Source organism: Natrix helvetica, assembly GCF_964273705.1.
Source record: "Natrix helvetica genome assembly, chromosome: 1".
In the NCBI taxonomy this organism is placed as follows: Eukaryota; Metazoa; Chordata; class Lepidosauria; order Squamata; family Natricidae; genus Natrix; species Natrix helvetica.
In genome coordinates, this window is record NC_138548.1 from 333,744,226 (window position 1) to 333,766,700 (window position 22,475).

At 38.4% G+C, this 22,475-nt stretch overlaps 1 protein-coding gene across 6 annotated transcripts in view; it reads left to right on the plus strand.

Annotated features, from left to right (window-relative positions):
• Positions 1 to 22,475, plus strand: part of PRICKLE2 (prickle planar cell polarity protein 2) — a 368,745-nt gene that overhangs the window by 259,816 nt on the left and 86,454 nt on the right. For all 6 annotated transcript variants that reach the window (XM_081942744.1, XM_081942747.1, XM_081942745.1 and 3 more), the window contains one exon: positions 15,021 to 15,134. In XM_081942744.1, coding sequence (XP_081798870.1) covers positions 15,021 to 15,134 — 114 coding nt within the window. The remainder of the gene's footprint in view (positions 1 to 15,020; positions 15,135 to 22,475) is intronic.

Genomic DNA, 22,475 nt, shown 5'->3' on the forward strand with positions numbered 1-22,475 from the left:
GAACCAAAGTAGGCATTGAACAGGTTTAAGCATTCATTATACAGACTCGGGCACCATTATTTTTCTATAACATTTCTTTGTAATAAGGTAATGGTTTCCCTGTCCAGTTGTTTCTGACTTTAAGGCAGGGTTCTTATCTCTTCTTGGCTGAGGGATCCAGTGTTGTCCGAAGATATTTTCCATGGTCATGTGACCAGCATGGCTATATGCCAAGGCACATAGAACACTGCTACCTTCCCACTGAAGTGATACCTATTGATCTACTCCCATTTGCATGATTTCAAATTTCTAGATAGGCAGGAACTGGGGCAGGAACATGAGCTCCGCCTATTGCATGGCACTTGGCTCTCAAGCTCAACTCTTTAACTCCTGAGCCATTGCAGCCCCCTTCCTTTCTAAGACATTCATAAAATGGCATTAAGGCTCAAAATGCTAATCAAGCACCTTTTCGGCTAATCTGTTATTTTTATTCACATTCTTCTATCTGTGCTGTAGTTTGGGGCCTGAAACTGAAATGAGAAGAGATTAAAAAAAGAAAAGAAAGAAACTTTAATAGCACCTGCGGCATGGGATTACATGAATTCCTTCTTGTTCCTCAATTTTAATATGGATTAATGTGGTTTATGAACAACAACCTCCAACCTACAGAGGTTATTTTTGAATGATGGTTATCCTGATAGACAGGCTGATTAAATCTACTTAGGTGATCTCTTTCAGACAGTCTCTCTCTCACTCTCTCTGGAAATGCTGTTTGGCAAGTTTGGCTGTGTTCAGTCAGTCGTCTTTGTTTTTTGGTCGTCTTCTTATGGACCAGATAATAAATAATCCCCACATGCAAACAGCAATTTTAGCTATCAAGTTCCAGAAGCTTCTTTCTCTCCTCTCCCCTTCATCATATTAAAAACATTATATATTCTAAGTACTGTATCCAATAAGCAGAACGTGACAAAAGCTTCCTCCATTTGCAGATGTATTTTCTTATGTGTTTGTTTCTCTTTTCCATTAGAAAAACAGTTAAACCTCTTAACGTGGCTTTGAACAGAAAATAAGATGTCTATAAATATCTTAGGCAACATTACATTTTTCTCTTTAAGCGTTCAGAGATTACGTCCACCATTAAATGATTCTACTTTAAAGCTGGGATTGAATAATTGCCTATTTAGAAAGCCATGAGAATTTGTTGAAGCCAAAATTTTTTTATTTTTATCCATTTATTTAAAACATTTCTGTATTACCTGTCTGACAAGTGTGACACTTTTTAAATGGCCTAGCTGTTTCCACTAGAAGATGTCAGTTTAAACCCTGCAGTAATTTGCCCTTCCTCTCTGTAGCAGTGAAAAAGTAATCAAATGGTGATCCTGAATCTGATTACACCTATTAGTGTATTCCTGTACTTTTTCTCCCTGCAAAAAAAAAAAAAAAGGTTTGTTTTTCTGCTTCAGTGGTGATGATGTTAACATGAAACAAATAGGAAGACGCCCATGCAGTTGGTAGGCAGTTTAGCAGCTGCTCATATCCATGCTGAAATTATAATGGAAATGGGAAATTAAAGATTTTTTTCTGCAATGCTCCTCCCCAATTCTGCAGTAGATTGCAGTTTAAAATGACTGAGGACTCATCATTGCAATCTTTTAGGAGAGGACTGTACAGTCAAACAGCCTTTCTTTCACTTGTTTTATAGTCCTTATAGTATTATTGATGTTTAGTTACAATTGCAGCCTAGATTTTAGCATTGTCTGAGCTGGCTGTTTGTTAGTAATGATTGATAAATGTTGTACTATTTTATTATTGTACTAAAATGTATTATGTAAACTGTTATCAAATGCCTTTCTTCCTTATAAATTGATTAGCAACATCTATAGACTATGCAAAAGAGACAATCAACCAGCCAAAAAGGGAACAAAAAGACCCAAACACTTCTCCACCAGCAATCAGCACACAGATCAACATAGGTTAACTCCAAGATTAACATCAATTAAAAAAATACCTCAATCGAGAAATTACCAAAGAAGCCCAACCAAAGAATCTGTAAAACAAACTGTACCAACACTGACAAAGCAAACCACTAGAATATAAACTGGCAGCAAATCACACTCCTTACTAACACTGATGATGTTACCTAGTTTGGGTAATGAAATGTCTGTAGGAAAATAACCAAGCTCAGAGAGCATCAAGGATGCACTTCAACTCCGAGCTACAAATATTCTCTCTTATTTGCACCATGTGTTGATAACCACTGAGACCACTAAGGCTGGTTTATGCCATAATCTTTCAACCTTGATTTTCTGATCTTGACGCTGTGTGATCTCCTCCAATTCTTTTTCTTCTACTATCCTTAAATATTACACATCAATTACCACATCTTCTTATTAACCACAGTTAAGCCTTATGTCTTTATCAGTTTGAATTCAGAAATCCACAATATTTTAACCTGCTTATTTTTGAATACTTTATCAACTATGTTCCCATCCATTTTTTATTTCTGGCAAATGATAACGTTTACAAATGTTGTTATTATGGTTGGTCTCAAGATCAGCCTGCTGTTTAAACTGGATTTGGCATTTTTATCCACCTATCGAGTCCTTCCCAAGGGCTTTTGTTTCATGTAGGTATGTTATTCCTTACTTCTGGGGTGAAGGTGGTTAACCACTTCCTATAAAATTATTTATATCATAACATTTCCATTGGCTGGTGGTTGTATCTTATAAACGGTTTTCAATTTTTCCACTTCATGGAAATCTATGGGGTTGCACTTATATCTCAGATGATGCTTGTCTGTTAATATTTGCAGTGCCAGCATAAGATTATGTTTCAAAATGATATCCTGGAGCTGATTTCTGGAAGCACATTTTACCATCTCAGAATTTTTACTGTCTTTATTATCTGTACATTACGCTCTCCTGGGTGTCATCTCTGAGGAATGTAAGACTGAAATGGTTGCTGCGGATCTAAGGAAACTTTAGTGTCAATAAAATGACTTGCATATTGCGGGAGCCATTTTGAATTTCTTACTTTAAAATGACATCGTTGATCATATTATATAGAGTCAAAATATGAGTGAAATGCTATGCTTGGCAGTTGTTCTCTTTTTCTCTAATTCCTAAGGAGGATTTTCTACTGTGAACCAAAGCTGAACACAGCATGATTACTTATCTTTCAAGAAATAATAAAACTCTATTGATGAGTATCAGAGCATGGATCTTTCAAGACATTTAATAATCTTCTGAATCCGACTTTGATCTTGCCCCTGCTTTTGCAGTGCGAGAGCAAATTTAAATGTCAAACTCAATATTATATAAGAGTCAATCTTATCATTTCTTCCAAAGGCAGTCCAATCAAACTTCTGGGTAACTGAGCAGAAGGCGAACATAATAAAATGTATTTATTATGATTTAGCTGTTATATTATGCCTTTCTTCTAGGAACACCAGAGGAGGGGGTGAGAGAGCGATTGACTGAAAAACATCCAGGATGGGGATTATTGAGGGTAGACATAAATATAGTTCTGTTCAATCCTAGACTTTTTTATTCACTTATTATCCTGTTGTTTATTATTTTTGTAAATTGCTCAAGAATTTCCCTAATACTCCCTTTTTTCTCTTCTTTTCCTTACAACAACAACCCTGTAAGGTAGGTTTGGCTGACTGATCCAATGTCACCCAACCAGCTTTCATATGCCAAAGGCAGGACTCGAATTCACAGTCTCCCTGGCTTCTAGTCTGGTGCCCTAACCAAATTGGTCTAACTGTAACCCTGACGATTATAGTTCCCTTTAATCCCCATTAGATTCCTCTTTTTCAGTCTTATTTGTGCACTCATATTGGAGAAAATAACAGTCAGATTTCTCTAGAATGATTCACTAGAACGATGATAAACCTGTGGCATAAGGGGAGCCAGATGCTTTATCCTTGCAATTGAGCAAACTTTCCTTCTTTGCTCATTATAAAGATTCTCAGTATGTTTAAATCCATGTTTTTTGGAGTCAGTGATAGACAGAAATGGCAAAACCAAATCACTCAGGAGCTGTCATCGTAAATTCTGCCCTCTCATAGCAGGCAGGAGAGTGGCTTATAGTGTCATATATGTGACCATGCATGACAGCAATTACAAATAATTGCACTTCTGTCCTGTCAAGCTTCAGATAATGTGTGTCAATTACTGGGTCATCTAGATGGGTCAGTAAAAAGCAGTGATTTTTATTGCTATAATTGGAAGCATTTAAGGGAGGTTGTTTGGCTGGGTCTAGTTATAGGTTCATTATATTCCATTCTGATTCCAGATCCTTGCAAAATCTAGTTTTCTTTTGGAACGTCTAGCTTTCTCTTGGAGAAACATGGAAAATGAGCCACCATTTTTCCATATTTATGCCCACAATTATATCATTCCCCTTTCTTTATGCTGGTTTTGGCATCCTGAAAGGAGGTTTATAATGGTTAGATGTAGATAGTCATCCATGGAGAATATGGTAAGACGTAGAGCAGCTTCCATGAAGCATAACATATTACTAACAAGAATAGGATTCCCACTGAAAAAAATGCCCTAACCCACTGTCAAATTAACCAGTGTTAGAAAAATTCTTTAATTTTTAATTAGCCATGCCAAATATAATGAATCAAAAGCAAACTAAATCTGGTAACAACCAATTGTGTGCTGACTTTGAAAGCCTCTGAACATGCATAGAATGGATATCGAGACACTAAATTTGGAAAAACTAACATTATGTTTCTATTGAAGTAGCTTATGAATGTTTACATTCTGTGGAAGATGAAAATCTGGTGTTCTAATCATCATTGTTTGTTTGCAGCACATCTTTATGTCAATGGTGCATTATTCAGTCGCGTCTGAATAATATGAGTGGATCCAGGGAACTGACATGCTTCTGAAGCAAAACAGATACAGTGTGTCCTGAACAATACGTCAAGATCACCAGAATAAAATTTACTCCCTATCTAGGATAAGCTCAGTCTTCAGAGGTGATATTCAGCAGGTTCTGACCAGTTCTGGAGAACCGGTAGTGGCAATTTAAAGTAGTTTGGAGAACTGGTAAATACCACCTCTGACTGGCCCCGCCCCCATCTTTTCTCTGCCTCCCGAATCGCAGCTGATCGGGAGGGAATGGGAATTTTGCAGTAACCTTCCCCTGGAGTGGGGAGGGAATGGAGATTTTACAGTATCCTTCCCCTCCCACCAAGCCAGGCCCACCAAGACATACCACGCCCACAGAACTGATAGTAAAAAAAATTGAATCCCACCACTGTCAGTCTTACATTGGCTTTGTCCAGTTGCAGCTTAACTAAGCAAATCTCAAGAGATCCTTGCAAAATACTTTTTGGGGGAGAAGTTGAGAGGAGTGACTTTATTACCCTGTTTCCCAGAAAATAAGACCTCCCCGGATAATAAGCCCAATCGGGCTTTTGAGCGCATGCACTAAAATAAGCCCTCCCCCAAAAATAAGACCTCCCTGAAAATATTGCAACACAAAAGCCATGGGGTGACCACTCTCACCGCCTCCTGTACCTCAAAAATAATCAGACCTCCCCGAAAATAAGGCCAAGTGCTTATTTCGTGGGTCAAAATAAAATAAGACCCTGTCTTATTTTCGGAGAAAGCCAGTATAATTGCTGCCAAATAGATGGAGCTAGAAATGGGTTCTCTTTTTAAAAAGTTGCATTTTCACTTCAGAACGTGCAAAAGAGTCCCTGACATCATAACAACATCTCCAGACCTCTCCACAACAGATCAAGGGTACCTTTAATTTTTAAACATTTGATGCAATGAGATGCATCGATTAAATAGTCTCCAGTTCACATCACATTCTGGAGCTTCACATAGCCATTGCAGTTATTCTGCAGGAATTTTTGCACGATTTGTGTTATTTCACAACCTAGCCTAACTTCCACATAAGCATAATTGAAAAATGGCTATATAAGCAGAATGTTATTTCAGGCTGGTTTTTGTAATCAAGACCAGAGATAGCTATCTTTGTATAAGCCAACAGCCTGGCTAGGAAAGCATGGGAATAAATATTTAAAATGCTAAAATATGTATGGGAAAGTTGTGCTTTTCAAGACACTACACATTTTGGATTTTTCTGGATGCTACTTCTGCTAGTTGGCTCCTCATATGGATCTGGCTGGCCATGGTGAACTAGATAGATTAGTCTAGTGCAACAGCTGAGTGTCATTTTGTTATGCATAATTCTTTGCTCTTGGATGCCATTTCTCAGGGAAATGGTTGGAATGTCTATTTTTTTAAAAAAAAATAATGTTATTAAATATTCAAAAGAGAGAAAGAGAGAGAGACAAAGAAAATGAACAAATATAAAAGGGCTAGAATTTCTAGAGTCCCCAAAGCTTTTTAAAAAGTTTACGCTATATTTATTGAATATTTTTGACAAAGGAAAAAAGACAAGAAAAAAGAAGATGAAAAAATAAATATAAAACATAAAAGAGAATTTAAAAAGAACTTTATCACAGAATTAAATAAGACTGTTAGGTAAGAAAATATTTCATCAGTTGATTTCAGATAACTGAATATTGTATCATTTTAAATGCTGATATTAAAATCTAGTTGGTTTGTACATTTCAAAAGCAAATCACTACAGTATATCTCTCAAAGTAATTTCTGTCCAATCAGTAACAGAATTATCCTTATTTAGCAGCTTATTAATAGTTATACTATTAAGACCTTATTCACTTTCATAACTTATAACTTTCAGATATGATATAAACTCATATGTGGAATTATAATCCCACAAATGATTTTCAAGTTGAATTAAATTATGTGCCAGATTTACTTTTTAAATGCAAAGTTATTTTAGACATTGAGGTATACTCCCACAACTTAATTAGCTGTTCTTTTAGAGAGGAACTGTACATACCTTCCAATAAAAAGCCTCACAGCCTTTAAACATATAGAACACTAGTTTGGTATTCTTTATGGGAATAAAGGATTTAGTAATATTTAAGTTATAAAAATAGAAGGCTGGAAAGAGAACTTCAGCTTCATTTTATTATAAATCATTTTCCAAAAGTGTTGAGCTTGATAATACTGCCGCCAAAGATGGAAAAATAACTGAACTTGAATTTTATATTTCCAGCAAATTTTTTTAAATGAACTCTCTATTAGTGGAGTAATATATCAGCAGCAAAATAGTTTTGTCTAAGTATAATATTTGGTAATAATTTTATGTTTTTCCATTGAAATCCTCCATTGCTGCATATCAATTACTGTGTCTAAATTCTATATCCATTTCCCAAAGCTTTTAAAGAAAACCCTCCCCAAGATTTTAGTACTCTCTAAGGAACATACAACCGTCTTTTAAACATTTGATGCAAACTGAAAAAAATCTAAAAAGAAGAAAATATCAGAAGTAAAATACCAAATATGACTGATAGATAACTTATGTGCCTTACAAACTACTGTTAATTCTTTCCCTCAATGCCTTTGAATAAAATTGGCTCAAGTTGAAAGAGAATTTCCCTGGTTCCTTCATTTATAAAGCTCCCTCCCCAGCTCATTTTTTCCCCTTTACGCTTGAAGGAACTATTAATTCCTAACGTGCTTATTGCCTTCTTACTGCCAATATCTTTATTTAACTCCTTACTGTTTTAACTGCTTGTCTCTGTGGCAAAATGAAAAATCAGTACTTTTTGGAAAAAAGAAAAAGATCTGTATTTATTTTTAAAGTTTTTGCTTTGTCTTGCTCTGACCCATTTCTGAAGCTGTTAGTTGCATGATTCTCCAAGATTTTGTTTGATGCAAGACTAGACCTGTTTTAGCAAATGTCTTCGTTGCTTCTAACATTTTAAATTCTACCATGGAAAGCATTTACATTATATCAATAGCTGCATTTAATTTCGCATTCATCTCCTTTGGCCTTCAGTATGAATAACATTCCGTATGGCTCCGCAATTTCATAACAGTTGTCTACAAAACACAGACACGGAAATTCTTTTTCTCATAGGTTTTAAGAAATATCCCAGCTCTAAAGTTTTCTGTTTTCAATGTTGCATTTAGGAAGGCAGGTTTGTCAATCTGCTTTTCATTATTTATAATTAACATTTTGAGGGAGGAAAACATTTTACAAAGATCGTGGAGAACACAGCCAAATTCAATTCTCTGTAATGCCGAATTTGTTCAAACCACACTCTCTTTCCTCTGCCATTTGCTTATTCACTTTGGCACCAATGGCAGGTACCCCAGAGTATGTGATGGTGATACAAGGAACAGACAAAACAGGACATGACAACTAGGAGAAACAACCTGGAATGATGTTCCCATCTTCATTGTGGTGCATTGATAATTGAATCTGCTCGTTTGATTTTTATTTAACTAACCGTCTATTGATTTATGATGGTGGGAATCATGAATATCTAATTATTGGCTGCCTTAAGTCATCCACCTTTGTAAGAGACATGCTGAAGTGTAGACATATTTCAAAACTGTATTATTAGCATTACTAGCAGCTAGGGCTATGCACATGCAAGAAGGAACTATAGCATATTTGTATATTGGGTGTTTGATGAACTTGGTAGTTTTCTTGAAGACGTTTCATTACCAAACTAGGTAACACCATCAGTGCATATGATGATACTATCTCCATATATTCTGTATGGTTGTGTATGCATTTCTGCTAGCATATATCCATCCATCCCCAACTTATACTGGATAAAACTATTTTATTCAGTTTTTAACAATCCCCTTAAATCTAATCAAACCAGCTCTTTCTCGTGCATTGGTTAATGTCTTCCAGTCGGAGAGGAGAAGCAAAAGTGTGTAGATGGCACAAAATCTCCACCAGGACATCAGTGCAGGTCTAAATTGTTGATGATCTGCATATGAGCCAAAACTGGAATCTAGATAAGATACAGGCAATATAGGTTAAAAATGAGTTTTTTCCCCAAGTCTGTGTTTAACCTGAATGTGTATGTACTTGTAAGTCAGAACTCATACTTATGTATGGACTGTAAGTCAGAACCTGTACTTATGAATGGGCTGCCATTGTACAGGTAGTACAGTTGTACAGGAAGTACAATGGTGGACAGCACTGTACTTCCTCAAGTCAGCGAACCACGGAAGCCATGCAACGTTTTAATGAACAACTAAAAGTGTTCAAAAGGCATGTATAGTTAAAAAAATACATGGCTTCCGTAGTTCATAAAAACATTGCTGCTTGAGCAGTTCAGTGGTTTAATGAAAGATAATGCTATCTGCCATTTTTAATAATAGGCCGTTATGCTCATAAGTACAAGTTGTCCATAAGTCAGATGTTCTTAACCTGAGGACTGCCTGTACTCCATAAAGGGGCTTCGGGAAAGTAAACACAAAGTAGAAGGGAATACCACTTTTGTAACCTTTACTAAATGCTTTGCTAGTCCATTGTATTGAAGATAACAATAAAAACATCATGGTTTGAAGCAATTTGTCTTTCCAGAAAGAAGCAATGTAGACAAACAAGTATCTCACATTTCCTCAAAACAGCAAAACCAATTGAGATTTTCACTGACCACAAACATGGTTTATATTTATCATTTAATTCAAATGGCCAATAGCTACATGATCAGATAAATAGCTCTTAGAGGCCCCATCTTTAATATTGTAGGATAGATGAATTGCTGATTAAGGGAAAGCTTAATAGACTAGAATTGGTGGTGCAGTATGTTGTGGACAGTATTATTCTCAATCTTTAGTATCAAATTTGCAGCTTGCCTTGGAAGTTTCTTTGGATTCTACTTTGTGTCCAATTATTCATTTATTAATCAAATTTATACTGCCACTCATCTCATGGAAAGCTCCTCTGAGCAATGTACAAGTCAAAGTTCATTTTACCTAAATAGTGGAAACTGCCAGATGACTTTTTTCTGCACATCTTTTAATTGATATGCACTTTCCAGAAGAAGAAAGATCTGCTCACCATTTCTTCCTATTCTTCCTATTTTTGTTTTCAACTTCTCTGTGATAATTAGTTCCTTTTAATGTAGTTAAAATTAATTGTATTTAAGATTTCAGATAAGTAGAGTAAATAAGATCATTTTATTATTTGAACAAATCAAAGGAGCATTCAATTTATGACATTTGTAGCAATGGTGGGATTAAAAAAATTTACTATCAGTTCTATGGCCGTGGCATGGCTTGGTGGGCGTGGCTTGGTGAGCCTGGCAGGGGAAGGATACTGTAAAATCTCCATTCCCTCCCCACTCCAGGGGAAGGTTACTGCAAAACCCACATTTTCTCCCGATCAGCTAGGACTCAGGAGGCAGAGAATACATGGGGGCCAGTCAGAGGTGGTATTTACCAATTCTCTAAACTACTCAAAATTTCCGATGTTGGTTCTCCAGAACTGGTCAGAAACCTCTGATTTGTAGGTTTTATAACCTTCTTCTTTATTTTTAATAGTGGATTCTGTATTTCATGTTTTTCTAGTTCATGGTTGACTCTTCCTCCCCCCCCCCCCCCACATTTTCTTCTAGTTAATTGTTGACTTTGACTGTTCTATTTATGGCAGGCTCTTCAGAATTTGTAAAAGATCACCTGCAGGAAAAATTAATAATAGGTGGCAGTAATAGACACTTGTTAAGTGTTAATGCTCAGTTTCCATGTTACAGTATGTGATATGGACAGCCATATAAATTTGTTTAATAAAATAAATAATAAATAAATACCATTCTGAGAGAGAAATGTGGAGTAATCCAGGTGCAAAAAAGAGCTGGCAAGATTTATTTATCCCAAGTGATGTAAGAAGTTAGTATGAGGAAACTTAACATATCATAACAATCATCTGGGTATTCACTTTTAATGATGCATTCGTTTTCACAGTTAAGAAAAAGGGTATGTCAGATGATTCTGAGGGCTGATAAAAGTCAAAGCCTCCGAAAATGATTTAATGGAGACTTGAATGATTTATCTTCATAACAAGGAAATGAAATCACCCAGGGAGGCTGTGCTGGTAATTGTATGTCAGGGGGGGGGAAATCTATGATAGGCAACAACTGAGTTTACCTGAATGGATATTTATGGAAAGAGATCCAGTTTTTCTTAACGATCTATAGTTCATTTTAGGTGATGAAGTACAGGTCAGGGCCTGCTTTCTTTACGACGTTTTCTTTTGTCAGATTAAGTTTTTCCAACTCATTTGCCTGTGCCTGTTGAGCTATCTTTTTTTCCAGACTGTAGAGAGATAGTTCCAGCAGACCTCTAGAAAATCTTCTAGTGGAAATACTTAAAATCGTTCTACATTGTGTTATTGTTGGTTCTGTTTTGTGCCAAGAAACAAATACTTACTCATGTGATAACCCGATTGCCTTTCAAACGTGTTATCTTGTCTTGCCAAATGTTCATTCTCTGTATAGATACTTGCCTTAGGGAGTTGTATGTCATATTTTTGGAGCCAGTCAAGTATAAATTAGGTGGTGTAATGTTGGCTGCTATCTTTGCGGGTGACAATTAGAGCAACTTTCAGTCTATCAGATGTGTTGAGAACCTTGTTAGATTCCTACTTGGGCTGGATTGTAGACCGAAGGAGAGAAATAAGTGGCTAAAAGGTCACTATAAAGTTATGAGGAGTAGCTATTTTGATTTTACCACCCATATCCCTTCCTGGAAAAATATGATTTAACCACTATTATTCAGATACCAGTCTTCCAATTCGAACATTGTAATTCATGTCACTTGGGTTTGCCCTTAAGAAACTTCATATATGGTAATGGTAGGAAAAGGGGACAGCTGAACTTCTGTCAGATGTTTTCCAGCAGGAGCATATCACTGGTGTACTTATCTTAGTTGTCCATATCAAGGTCCTTGTTCTATATAATTCTCTACATGGTGTGATACTGTATCTGCCTTCCTCAAGTATCCTAAGATACTTTGATATCTTAGAGCCTCCAATTTTGGTTTATTATAGTCGCTGACTCAGAAGAAAGATCAGCTGGAATCTACTGGAGAAAGGCCTTAGGGATGGCCCTAGCTATGTGAAGCTCCATTCCATTTGAAATTTTGGTCATTAAAAAATAAATACTTCAGGGACAAGTACTATGATGCTCATGGGAACCAATTTGCCCGTAAACTCTTCTCTTTTAAAAAAGAATTTTGAATTAAAAAACAATAAATGGGAAGCTAGCACCATCAGCTTCTGTCTTTATCTGTAGACCCAAGAATATTCTTAGACCTCTTGTGGATGGATGGATGGATGGATGGATGGTTTGGTATCTGCAACCCAATGCTTTGCTTTGAAATGTAGTCAGTATTCAGAAGGAGGGTAGCAAGGTTGTACCCTCAAGCTAAAGAAGCCGGCAGAAAATAGCCAATGGTTTTTTTCCTCTGAATGTGTTCCATCCATCCACCAAGCTATTTTGTGAAAATACAATCCCTTCTGTTGTTTAGTGAGAGCATCACAACTACTCTCAAAATTGTACATGTTGTACACGTGTGAATCGTCAGATGCAAATTAAGCCTAAGGTGTTGAGATAGCTACTGTATTTTTAGGAGTCTAAGACACTCCAAAGTATAAGACGCACCTAGCTTTTGGGGAGGAAAACAAGAAGAAAAAAAATCTGCTTCTGCCTCCCAGCAATTTGCCTCCTTGCCAACAAACAGCAAACAGTATGGACAATGTACACTGTTTGTAGTGTTACATTTCAAACTATACTTGTACAGATGCTGTTAAAATTGATGTGCTTTCTGGAAGTATAGCTATTCTCTGCTATTTAAAAGAAGATACAATAGCACTGGACCTCTTCAGATCAAGCATTTATTTATAAAAGCTTCTTCATTTTGTTAAGCTGTCTAGAACAATAATAAAGCAGTCTTTAAAAAATAAGTCTAATAATTTGAACATTCCATAGGCATTTATAGTTATTGACTTACCTTCTTGCAGTAAACAGAAAACAACCTGATTAGCAGAAGAAGAAAAAATCTGCTGTTGCCTCCCAGCAATTTGCCTTGTGGAGCAAACAGCAAGTTTCACTTTCAGTTTACACATGCCTCCCAATCATCAGCTGTTTCAGGCTGCAGGGATTGCTATAGCCTATTGCAGCCTCTGCAAGCCCCATTTTCCCCGTATGCTGCAAGGAGATAAATTGTTGGGAGGCAGAGACCAAAGGGTGGGGGACGGTGGATGGGGCTACATTCAGTGCATAAGACACACCCAAATTTTCACCCTCTTTTAGTCTTTGGTATCTAGGAGCCAGATTTTAAAAGTACTAATGATTTAGGCACAATTTAAAAGATTGTAAACTTCAGTTGTTGAAATGTTCACGAGAATAAGGATTTCACAGTTTCAAGAAATAATTGTTACATTTCCACATTTTCAAGAACTAGTTATTATGTTAATAGATATAGAAAGGTATGTCTATCAAGACAGAACATTCTGCAATAATCGTCTTAATTGAGGTGAAAGATTTAACTTGGATTGCCAATTAGAGCTCTTTGGTGGTATGATATTTTGAAGTTCAAGATTTGAGACACGTGGCCTTCTAACAAGAGGCTGACCCTCTATTGTAGAATTAGCCATTTTTTTTCTTGCCTCATCAGAGCAAGATCAGCGAATACGATTCAACAATGGCAGCAGACCTCTGGATATTTACCAGTATCTCACATTCACTCACTCATTCAGAGCATACATACCAATTAAACTCTCCTTGATGATTCCAAGTGTGTGAAAAATCCCCTTGAAATATTCTCAGAAGTGATTTTTGTTGGATTAGAAAATGGGACTTCATACTTCTCTTCTCTCCAGTTTTTTTAATAGGCAACGGTGGTTTTTCTTGGCTGAATTATTTGTATCCTCATAACAACGTTCATAGTCATTCAGTAAGTAGTGTGGTTAGATCTCAGGATGTTGCTTACTGTGACTGTACTATGACAGAAGGCAACATTCTTGGTTAAAAACATGTTGATATATTTGAAGATATTCTTGTACAGTTCTTATTTTTTACATTTCATCTCTTTTCTATTGATCACAACTTTTCAACATTTAGCATCTGGCCACTCACTTATCCTGTAAAAGCTTTCTCCCTCCCTCAACATATTTTTATGTTGTCCTGACATCAGAATAGGAGGGAGAACACATTATTCTAAATCATAGTTTGTTTTACCATAGTTTGCTAAAAACAACAACAACATGCTAATAATACTGGGTTGATATAATATTCTAAGCCAGTTTCCAAATCACAGTGGATTACGGTACAGTAATGCCAAAATGAAGAAAATTATATCCCAGCTTGATAGGTTGTGAAATGAATAACATGCTCATAGCTAAGGGTCCAGAGAGTGGGAGAGTGTCCCTTCTGTAAGATGGTGGGTATGGCATTGTAGTCAAGACCTCTTTCATGTGAGCATCAGACTACAACTGTACTGTTTGTTTGGGAACTTTAGCCACAGCCGTGGAATCAATGGGAACTGTCTGTAGATCATAAATGCCCCTATTATAAATGGAATTTCCTGGGACCTGGTCTCGCTGCACCATTTAGTCTGTTGCACTTTTCATGATTTTTAATTACATACTCTAGGTCTTAAAGAGAACTTTCAGTCTTCCGACAGATTTTATCTGCTGATTATTTTCACAAATTGTTACAGAAAATGCCTTCAGGGCTGCAGTGTAGGTGGAGGCTCAGTTACCCAGTCATAGATTGGATGCCAAGGAGCAGCGTCTTAACCTATGCTTACAAAGGCAGGTGCTGACAGTTCCATCTCGCCAAGGGAAACATGCTCACATTCTGGAGACTAACCGAGAAGACGGTAAAGAAACAATCTTGGCGCGGTAGACAGAAAACAGCTAGTGTTTTTCTCTCGCTTTGACCCTTACGTCAAACAAATTTCCGCTTCTGTCAAACAGGCTTCCTCAAAAAGAAGGTTGCCTATCTCTGTGTGTGAGTGTGTGTGTGTGTGTGTGTATTGCATGCATCTCCAGCTGTTGAGTAATTATTGCTGCTGAAAATATTTGGTGTGCTTCTTGCTATAAGCAAATATGTCCCAACCAAAATCCAAGACATTGTACTGCAGCCCTCCTTTTCTAATATTTAGGTTCATCAATACTACAGCTGTCTACCAGAAGACAAAGTACCCTATGTCAACAGCCCTGGAGAGAAAGCCCGTATCAAACAGCTTCTGCACCAGCTGCCTCCACATGACAATGAGGTAAGTCATTCAGAAATCAACGAAGAAATACTGGAGCGCACCTAGCAGGGGAACAAGCCATCATTCTGATGTTTGGGTTGTGCGTACCAGCCAACTAGCCAGCTCACTGAATCCTTTGACAGAGGTTTTGTTAAAGGTTTATTTTGCGAAACCCTGGGCGGTTTTGGGTGGGGAATTAAAAAAATATGGAAGAAGTTCCCGCTCTCTATAGCTGCTTTTAGTTAGATGAAAAGGCCCCAAATCCTCAAGTTTCAGTCAAAAATGCATGTTTATCTAGGGCCTCTTTGGATTGTTGTATAAATAGTTCATGCTTTAAACTTTATATGTTTTGAAATTCAATTCCAGTCCAGTTCATAAAGAAATTATATTAATTTCAATAAAACGTTGAAGATCTAAAGGTACTATCTTATCTATAGAAAGTAAAGTATGTTCTTAGGAAAGCTTTTTTAAAGTAAGAATAGTTCACAACTTCTGAAATAAGAAGTTGAAGAAGAATCTACAACTTTTGGAATGAGACTCAGTAGAGATATTGAGTTGACGTTGATGTTAATGGGATACATCTGTATTATAGGAAATGCTTTGGCAGCATATAGCATATTTCCTCAGGTTTTCTAAAAATTATATGGGATCAATTAGCCTGTTCTTCTACTACAGATGCTAGACTTTCACTTCTATTACTTTTGTATTAAATTGGGAAATTGAAAAAAAAAAACACTTATACCAACAGTCATGTTATTCTTTCTAGTTGTACATGGCTTCACCCTCAGGGCACATTAAAACAGGCAGCTTGTGCTATTTCCGCAAAATACAACTGTGAGTGCCAGTACAAAGAAAGGGCCAAAAGACATAACAATAAGTGGGTGAGGAAATGCAGAGCAATTTTAATGGAAATAAAAAAAACTTGCTTGGGAAGTTGATGGTGCCTCCAGCAGAGGGAATTTAATTAAAAATAAAAAGGATAAAATTATTTGGGGTCAAACCTAAATGAGGGAATGCTGGAAGGAATATTTTATTTTTGTATGGGAATGATGGATAGGGAAAATTAAGTGAATGTCATAAAATGATGGGTGGGGAGCCATAAATGTTGTTAGTATGTTGAAATGCTGGGTGGGGTATTTCTGGAAGTTAATGTCCACACATCTTAAAGTTGCGAAGGTTGAGAAATACTGAAATATGTTAAGATGGTTTAGTTAGAGAAAGGGTTGCACATCTACAGCACATTAGGTCGGCATATGGAGTGGTAGTGCGATTTGTTTAATGTGCTTATTGTTTCCCCAATGTAGCAGAAAGCCTAGCAAGAATGAAAATACAGAAATATGCAAGGGTTTTTGCTTGTCTGGGAAAGTGCTTGACAGATTGAAAATGTACCACAGATACATTGAGCGAAATGTCAGAAGTGCATTGAGGCTTTATGCCAGGCAGGGCATGTGCAGACCAGAGTTTTTCCTCTTTTGTAGGCCATAGAAAAACATGAATGTAAAATAGCAGGCTTAGAAAAAGTGTTTGCTGAACTGAAGAGGCCTGAATTAAGGAGTATTTTGGGTAAATATGGAGTTGAAGATTGGTTGTTGGATGCAGTAAGAATGGGCTTATATAGGATAGAAATAAAGCATATGTAAAAATAAAGGAAATTGTTGTGGCCTGCCAGCAGAGCTGGCAGCAGATTCAATGAGAAGGTTGGGAGGAACATGGGCCAGTCCTGGAGTCTGGGGAAGGCTCTGATGAGGGCTCTGTCAGAGGCAGAGAGCGGGCCAGAGCCCTATGCCAGTTATCAGCTGCCTTCAGAGTCAGACATCAGTGAGGCAGACAAACAGCTGGAGCCTGTTCCCAGTGTACGCATGCACAGAGTTGCCAGACGAAGGGAACAGCTAAAGAACAGGGGTCGACTTTGGAGTAAGACCAGAAGTGGACGATGAATGCCCACCCCCCTGAAGAAATAAAAGAGGAGCGAAAAGGGAGTGGAGTTTGCAGGAGATAATTAGTTTGCTTAATTGGTTCATGACTCTCCAAGACTCCTTGTCAAGTTCTGCAGTTATCGGCCTGGCAGCTCTCCAAGCCACATAAGGTCTGTGACTGTAAATCCTCCCTTGAAAGACTTTGCTGGATGTGAATGAGCAGAATTCACAGTAAATTAATAAAGGGGTTTTTGGGAGGGGGACCAGGAGTTTGCTTCATGTTCTTGGGCAGCCTAGGTCAGAACAGAAATGCTGAGTGGTTTGGCATGTCTGATGTCCTCTTTAGTATTTTTTGGAATGTTTTTGCTGATGTTGGAAGTGCCCTGGTCAAAATGTATTTGTATGCAGGTTAATACTGTATTGTTGGTTGAGGGCTTCCAGGATTGCCAGGAATAACATGAATGGCATGTGTGCATGCACATACGTATCTAATTGCATATTTCTATAGGTGGCAATATAGGGTGTTTTTTTTCCTCAACGGTAGACAAGGCTTTTTTTTTCTAAAGGCAGAAGGGAAGAAAAGGGTTATTAAATTTCATTTTATTTTCTGAACTGGTCTCTTAATCTTTAGACCTGTCAGTAGATGAACTCTATTGTGCTTTAAAAGATCTGCATGTTAATGTTACATGCAGATGTGGAAGATGAAGTTGAAGGGATCCAAAAGATGGTAGAAACTGGACTGAGATGTTCTTGGAACCTGTCTGCTCAATAAAAGTGTATAAAATAGCTAAGTCATGAGGGACTGAAAGCCCCATGAGTATAGAATGGATTGATGGCTGAGAGCAAAATACTTGGATTTCCTCTCTTCTTCAGCAGGACAAAAAGAAAGGATTAGTTTGAAGAGAAATTGGAAAGAAATCTCCTTGTTCTACCTAGAAACTAATGTGGGTCTTCCCTTTTCTAATTATTAGTCCCACTGCATCTTGTGGGAAACTGTTGTGCAGTGGATTCAATTTTTCCCATGAACTGATAGCCATCACAGGCAGCTTGCGAAGTGAGGCAACCATTCACTCAGACAGTAATTCAGAAACATCTCTTTCAAATGATTGCTTCCATCTGAATCGAAAGTTGTCCTCTTCCTGTTGGTTTGGTCACTGAACATGATGACATCAATATTTCCACCTAAGGGAAGTAATGGAAAGGAGGTGTAGGGCGAGTAAACACGATATTTGACCAAAGCATTAAGCCCACTACCAAAGTATCAATGTTCACCCCACACAATTGCTGTTTTATCTCACTTTCCTCCAAGAAACATACCGGTAAGTGATCGTTCTCCCCTCCTCTTATCTTCATGCTAACCCAGTGATTTAGCTTAAGCGAAGAGATAGTGGATGACCTAAGATTAACAGATGGGCTTCATGGAAAGAATGGATTTTAAGCTTAGTTTTTCCACCCTGAGATGGGGCTCTAATCATTACTCAAAAGGTTAGGGATGTGTAATAGGCAGCTGTTGCCTTGGCCATAGCATTTAAGAGCTTAATTTAACCCTGTGTCCTGTTAAGAATATCATATGTTGCTGGAACTTTTAGAGTTACTACAGAAATTGAAGCTCAAAGTATCTCTCTGAAATCTCTCTCTCATAATCATTAACATCTATTTTTTGGAGGGAAAACCCTTACCATTATTAAAAGATAAATAGATACTATGAATAGGATGTAGAAAAACTTAAAATCAAACCACACAGGAGAGAGAGGATATGATAAGAGAGGTTTTGAAGAGCAGAGCTCTTCTCCAAATTCTGAAACAAGGGTAATATGGCTTTTTTTCATACATTACAACTATGACCCGCATATCCCATTTAACTGAAGTCCTAGAACTAATTATACATTTTCAAAACCAAGATTTAAAAATGGTTCTCCTCGCTTAGACATTTAATTGCACCTTCTTTCAAAATGTCAATCCACTCTCAGCATTCGGTGAAGTCCTTAAATGTTCCGGTTAGGAAATAAAGATATAATTTATTTTAAAATGATTGAGTATAACATTTTCTGGACACTCAAAAGCACCTCAAAAGCATTAAAAAACATTGTTTCTACATACAAAGAGGTATGCAGCCCGAAGTTCCAAAATAGCAGATAGCCTCTGAAAACCTTGGGTGCATCCATTAGAAATCTTTAGAAAGTCTCTTAATTTCTTCCTGGCCCTGTATAAGTTGCTGAAGCATTTGTTGCAAATCCATCTCTGTACTCTTAGGTTGCATCAGTTCTGTGATCCTTGACTGTGTGGCAGGACTGGATGTTGCAGATGTCGGGGCAGAAGTAGCAAAACCAGGTTTTCCAGGGGGTGGTCTTTTTGGAGACATAGTTTATAAAGTAGAGAGATCAGTCAGTATGGAGAATGGACAGCTGGAGAAGTAGAGCAGACAGATGAGTCTAGGAGGCAGAAGATCCAAGCAGAGGGGAGTTTCTTTAGTCAGTCTGGCAATAGAGAGGAATTTTTCCCCCAGAGAGTTCAAGAAAATAACAATCCACAAGAGATTCTTCTGGGTGACACGGAGACAAAGACCGGAAGCCTGAATTTTAAAGGTGGAGTCAGGTTTCACAGTTCATGAAGACAACGGAAGTGTGCCATCTTGCCCTGCCAGCTTTGGGTTCAGAGGCATAGTAAAGTTTTAAGAGTTCACAAAGTTCTCAGGTCATCAATAAATTATGGAGCTAAATCCAGTGAAAATCACTTTTACAGGGGTGAGGCATCATTGGTTGGCTCTCCCCCCTCCTCCTTCCCCTGAGGGCGAAAGCAGAATTTTTCCAAGCCGCTTGTCCAAGGGGGGGGGAAAATCCCCCTCCCTCCAGCCGCACCTCCAAAGAAATCTGAGAGTTTAACGTTTTAAATTGCTGAAAGGTCCATCAAATCAAGAAAAAGGGAATGAAGAGTGGAAGCGCCTCACCACACCGCCGCTGCTTCCTTCAATTTTACATTGTCCGATCAGCCTGAAGCGAGACGCACGCGCGCCCTCCGAGACTGCTCCTTGATGCCTGGAGCGAAGCGGAGAAGCCCCCACCAGCCGCCGCCGATGCTAGGGTCCTCCGCGAAGCCGCTCCTTCGGCAGGACGCCTCTCCGGGGCGTCCTGTGCCCCCCAGAAGCGGGGAAGCCCACTGGGGAGCGGGAGCGGGCAAGGGACTTGCCCGTCGCCGTCAGCCGCCGGAACCGGAAGGAAATGAAGGAAGAAATTAAAGAGAATCAAGTCCAAATCTATAAGAACTCACAGAGACTGGACCTTGTGGAGGGTGGGGTGGTGGAGGTGAGGGGGGGGGGGGTAGAAGCAGTGCAGAAGGGAAACAAAGAACTTGATATCCAGCAAATGAAAACAGAATTTGAGAGAATGTCCTTTTATCTTAGATTTCAAAATGTTATAGAAGCAGATGGGGAAAATATAAGGGACATTATGACTAACATTCTAGCTGAATACATACATAAAGAAAAACAACAGATGGAATGGGAGATAGATCTGGTCTACAGAGTGAATTCAGCTTATGCCAGAACACACAATGTACCCAGGGAGGTCCATATTAAATTCCTTAGAAAAAGCACAAGAGACGAAATTCTGGGTGTACAAAGGGGGCAAGCATTGACATACCACGACAGGGAAATAACCATCTTGAAGCAGATCCCCCCAAAAATTAGGGAAAAAAGGAAAAATTATTCGCAATTGGCGAATAAATTATACCAGAAGGGGGTGTGGTTTAGATGGTTGATGCCTGAAGGTATGCTGATATTCTGGGAGGAGACAAGAATTAGAATCAATACACCCATAGAGGCACCTTGGAAGTCTTCTAGTCCAACACCCTGTTTAGGCAGTAAACCCTACATCACTTCTGACAAATGGTTATCCAATCTCTTCTTAAAAACTTCCAGTGTTGACCATTCACAACTTCTGGAGGCAAGCTGTTCCACTGATTAATTGTTCTAACTGTCAGGAAATGTCTCCTCAGTTGTAAGTTGCTTCTCTCCTTGATTAGTTTCCACCCATTGCTTCTTGTTCTACCCTCAGGTGCCTTGGAGAATAGTTTGACTCCCTCTTCTTTGTGGCAGCCCCTGAGATATTGGAACATTGCTATCAGTGGTGGGTTGCAGGTGGTACAACCCGGTACGGGTGTACCGGAGCCTGCCCGGAGCACCAGGTACCGTTCCGTACGGTGCTCCAGAGGGCCCATCTGCCTGCCCTCGCTCCTTACCTGTTGTTTAAAGCCTTCGGTGCTTCCGCACATGCACATGGCGCATACAGCCCGTGTGCGACGCTCTGCCAAGCAGCTGGAGCGTCACGGAGGCGTCACTGGCAGATAAGATGCATTCACGCTCTGTGCACGTTCATGTGGAGGACGCCGGGCCCCATTGCAACCATACCAGTTGCAATGGGATCCAGGACCCACCACTGACTGCTATCATGTCTCCCTTATTCTTTCTTTTCATTAAACTAGGCATACTCAGTTCCTGCAACCGTTCCTTGTATGTTTTAGCCTCCAATCCCCTAAGCATCTTTGTTGCTCTTCTCTGCACTCTTTCGAGACTCTCCACATCTTTTTTACATCGTGGTGATCAAAACTGAGTTATAATTTTAGTTATAATTTTATACTGTCAAAAGTGATTGTCCTGTTTTGGTGTGGCAATTAATAACATTGGGCTAGAAATTAAGTTCTAGTCCCACCTTAGGCACAAAGTGACTTTGGGTCAGTCCTTGCTCATGCCTTTGAAGAAAATAATGGCAAACCTGAAACTCTTGCCAAGAAACCTGCAAACACTTCTCCAGGCAGTTGTCAGGAGACAAGACTGATTGGAAGGCATAAAAAAGGAAGAGAAAACTATTAAATATATTACCAGATATAAATTATTATCATCATTATCATCAATCATTTTAGCCATTGCCTATCCACTGCAGGATGAAGGTCTCTTCCACGTGTTTCCAAGCTATGCCAAGTTGGTGCTGACACTTAATGATCACAAAGATAGACCTTCTTTGGGATGATATATCCCCAGCCTGGTCCTCAGATCTCTAAATGGTGTCCTCATTACTATTGCAATTGAGCTCACCCACCTTGCTGTTAGTCATCCTCTTCTCTTTCCTTCCAGCTTTCTCAGCTTCTGAAAAGTTCTGAGTCTTTATGTAATGTGTCTCATGTGATAACCTGAGTCTGATTATTTGTGTCTGAAATGAAACTCTGGCTAGATTTGGCCTCTGATCCATTTGTTTGCTTTCTTGGCTGTCTATAACACTCTCAATGTCTTGTCTGACCCTGACATACCTTTTCTACAGTGCTTCTTCAAATATAACTTTTGTTTCCATAGAATATCACAGGGAAAAACATTCAGCACATAGCTAAATATTTTTTTACAAGCCTTTGTTAGTACTTTACCAAGTTCTTGCCTGAAGCATATTTCTTCCCTGTT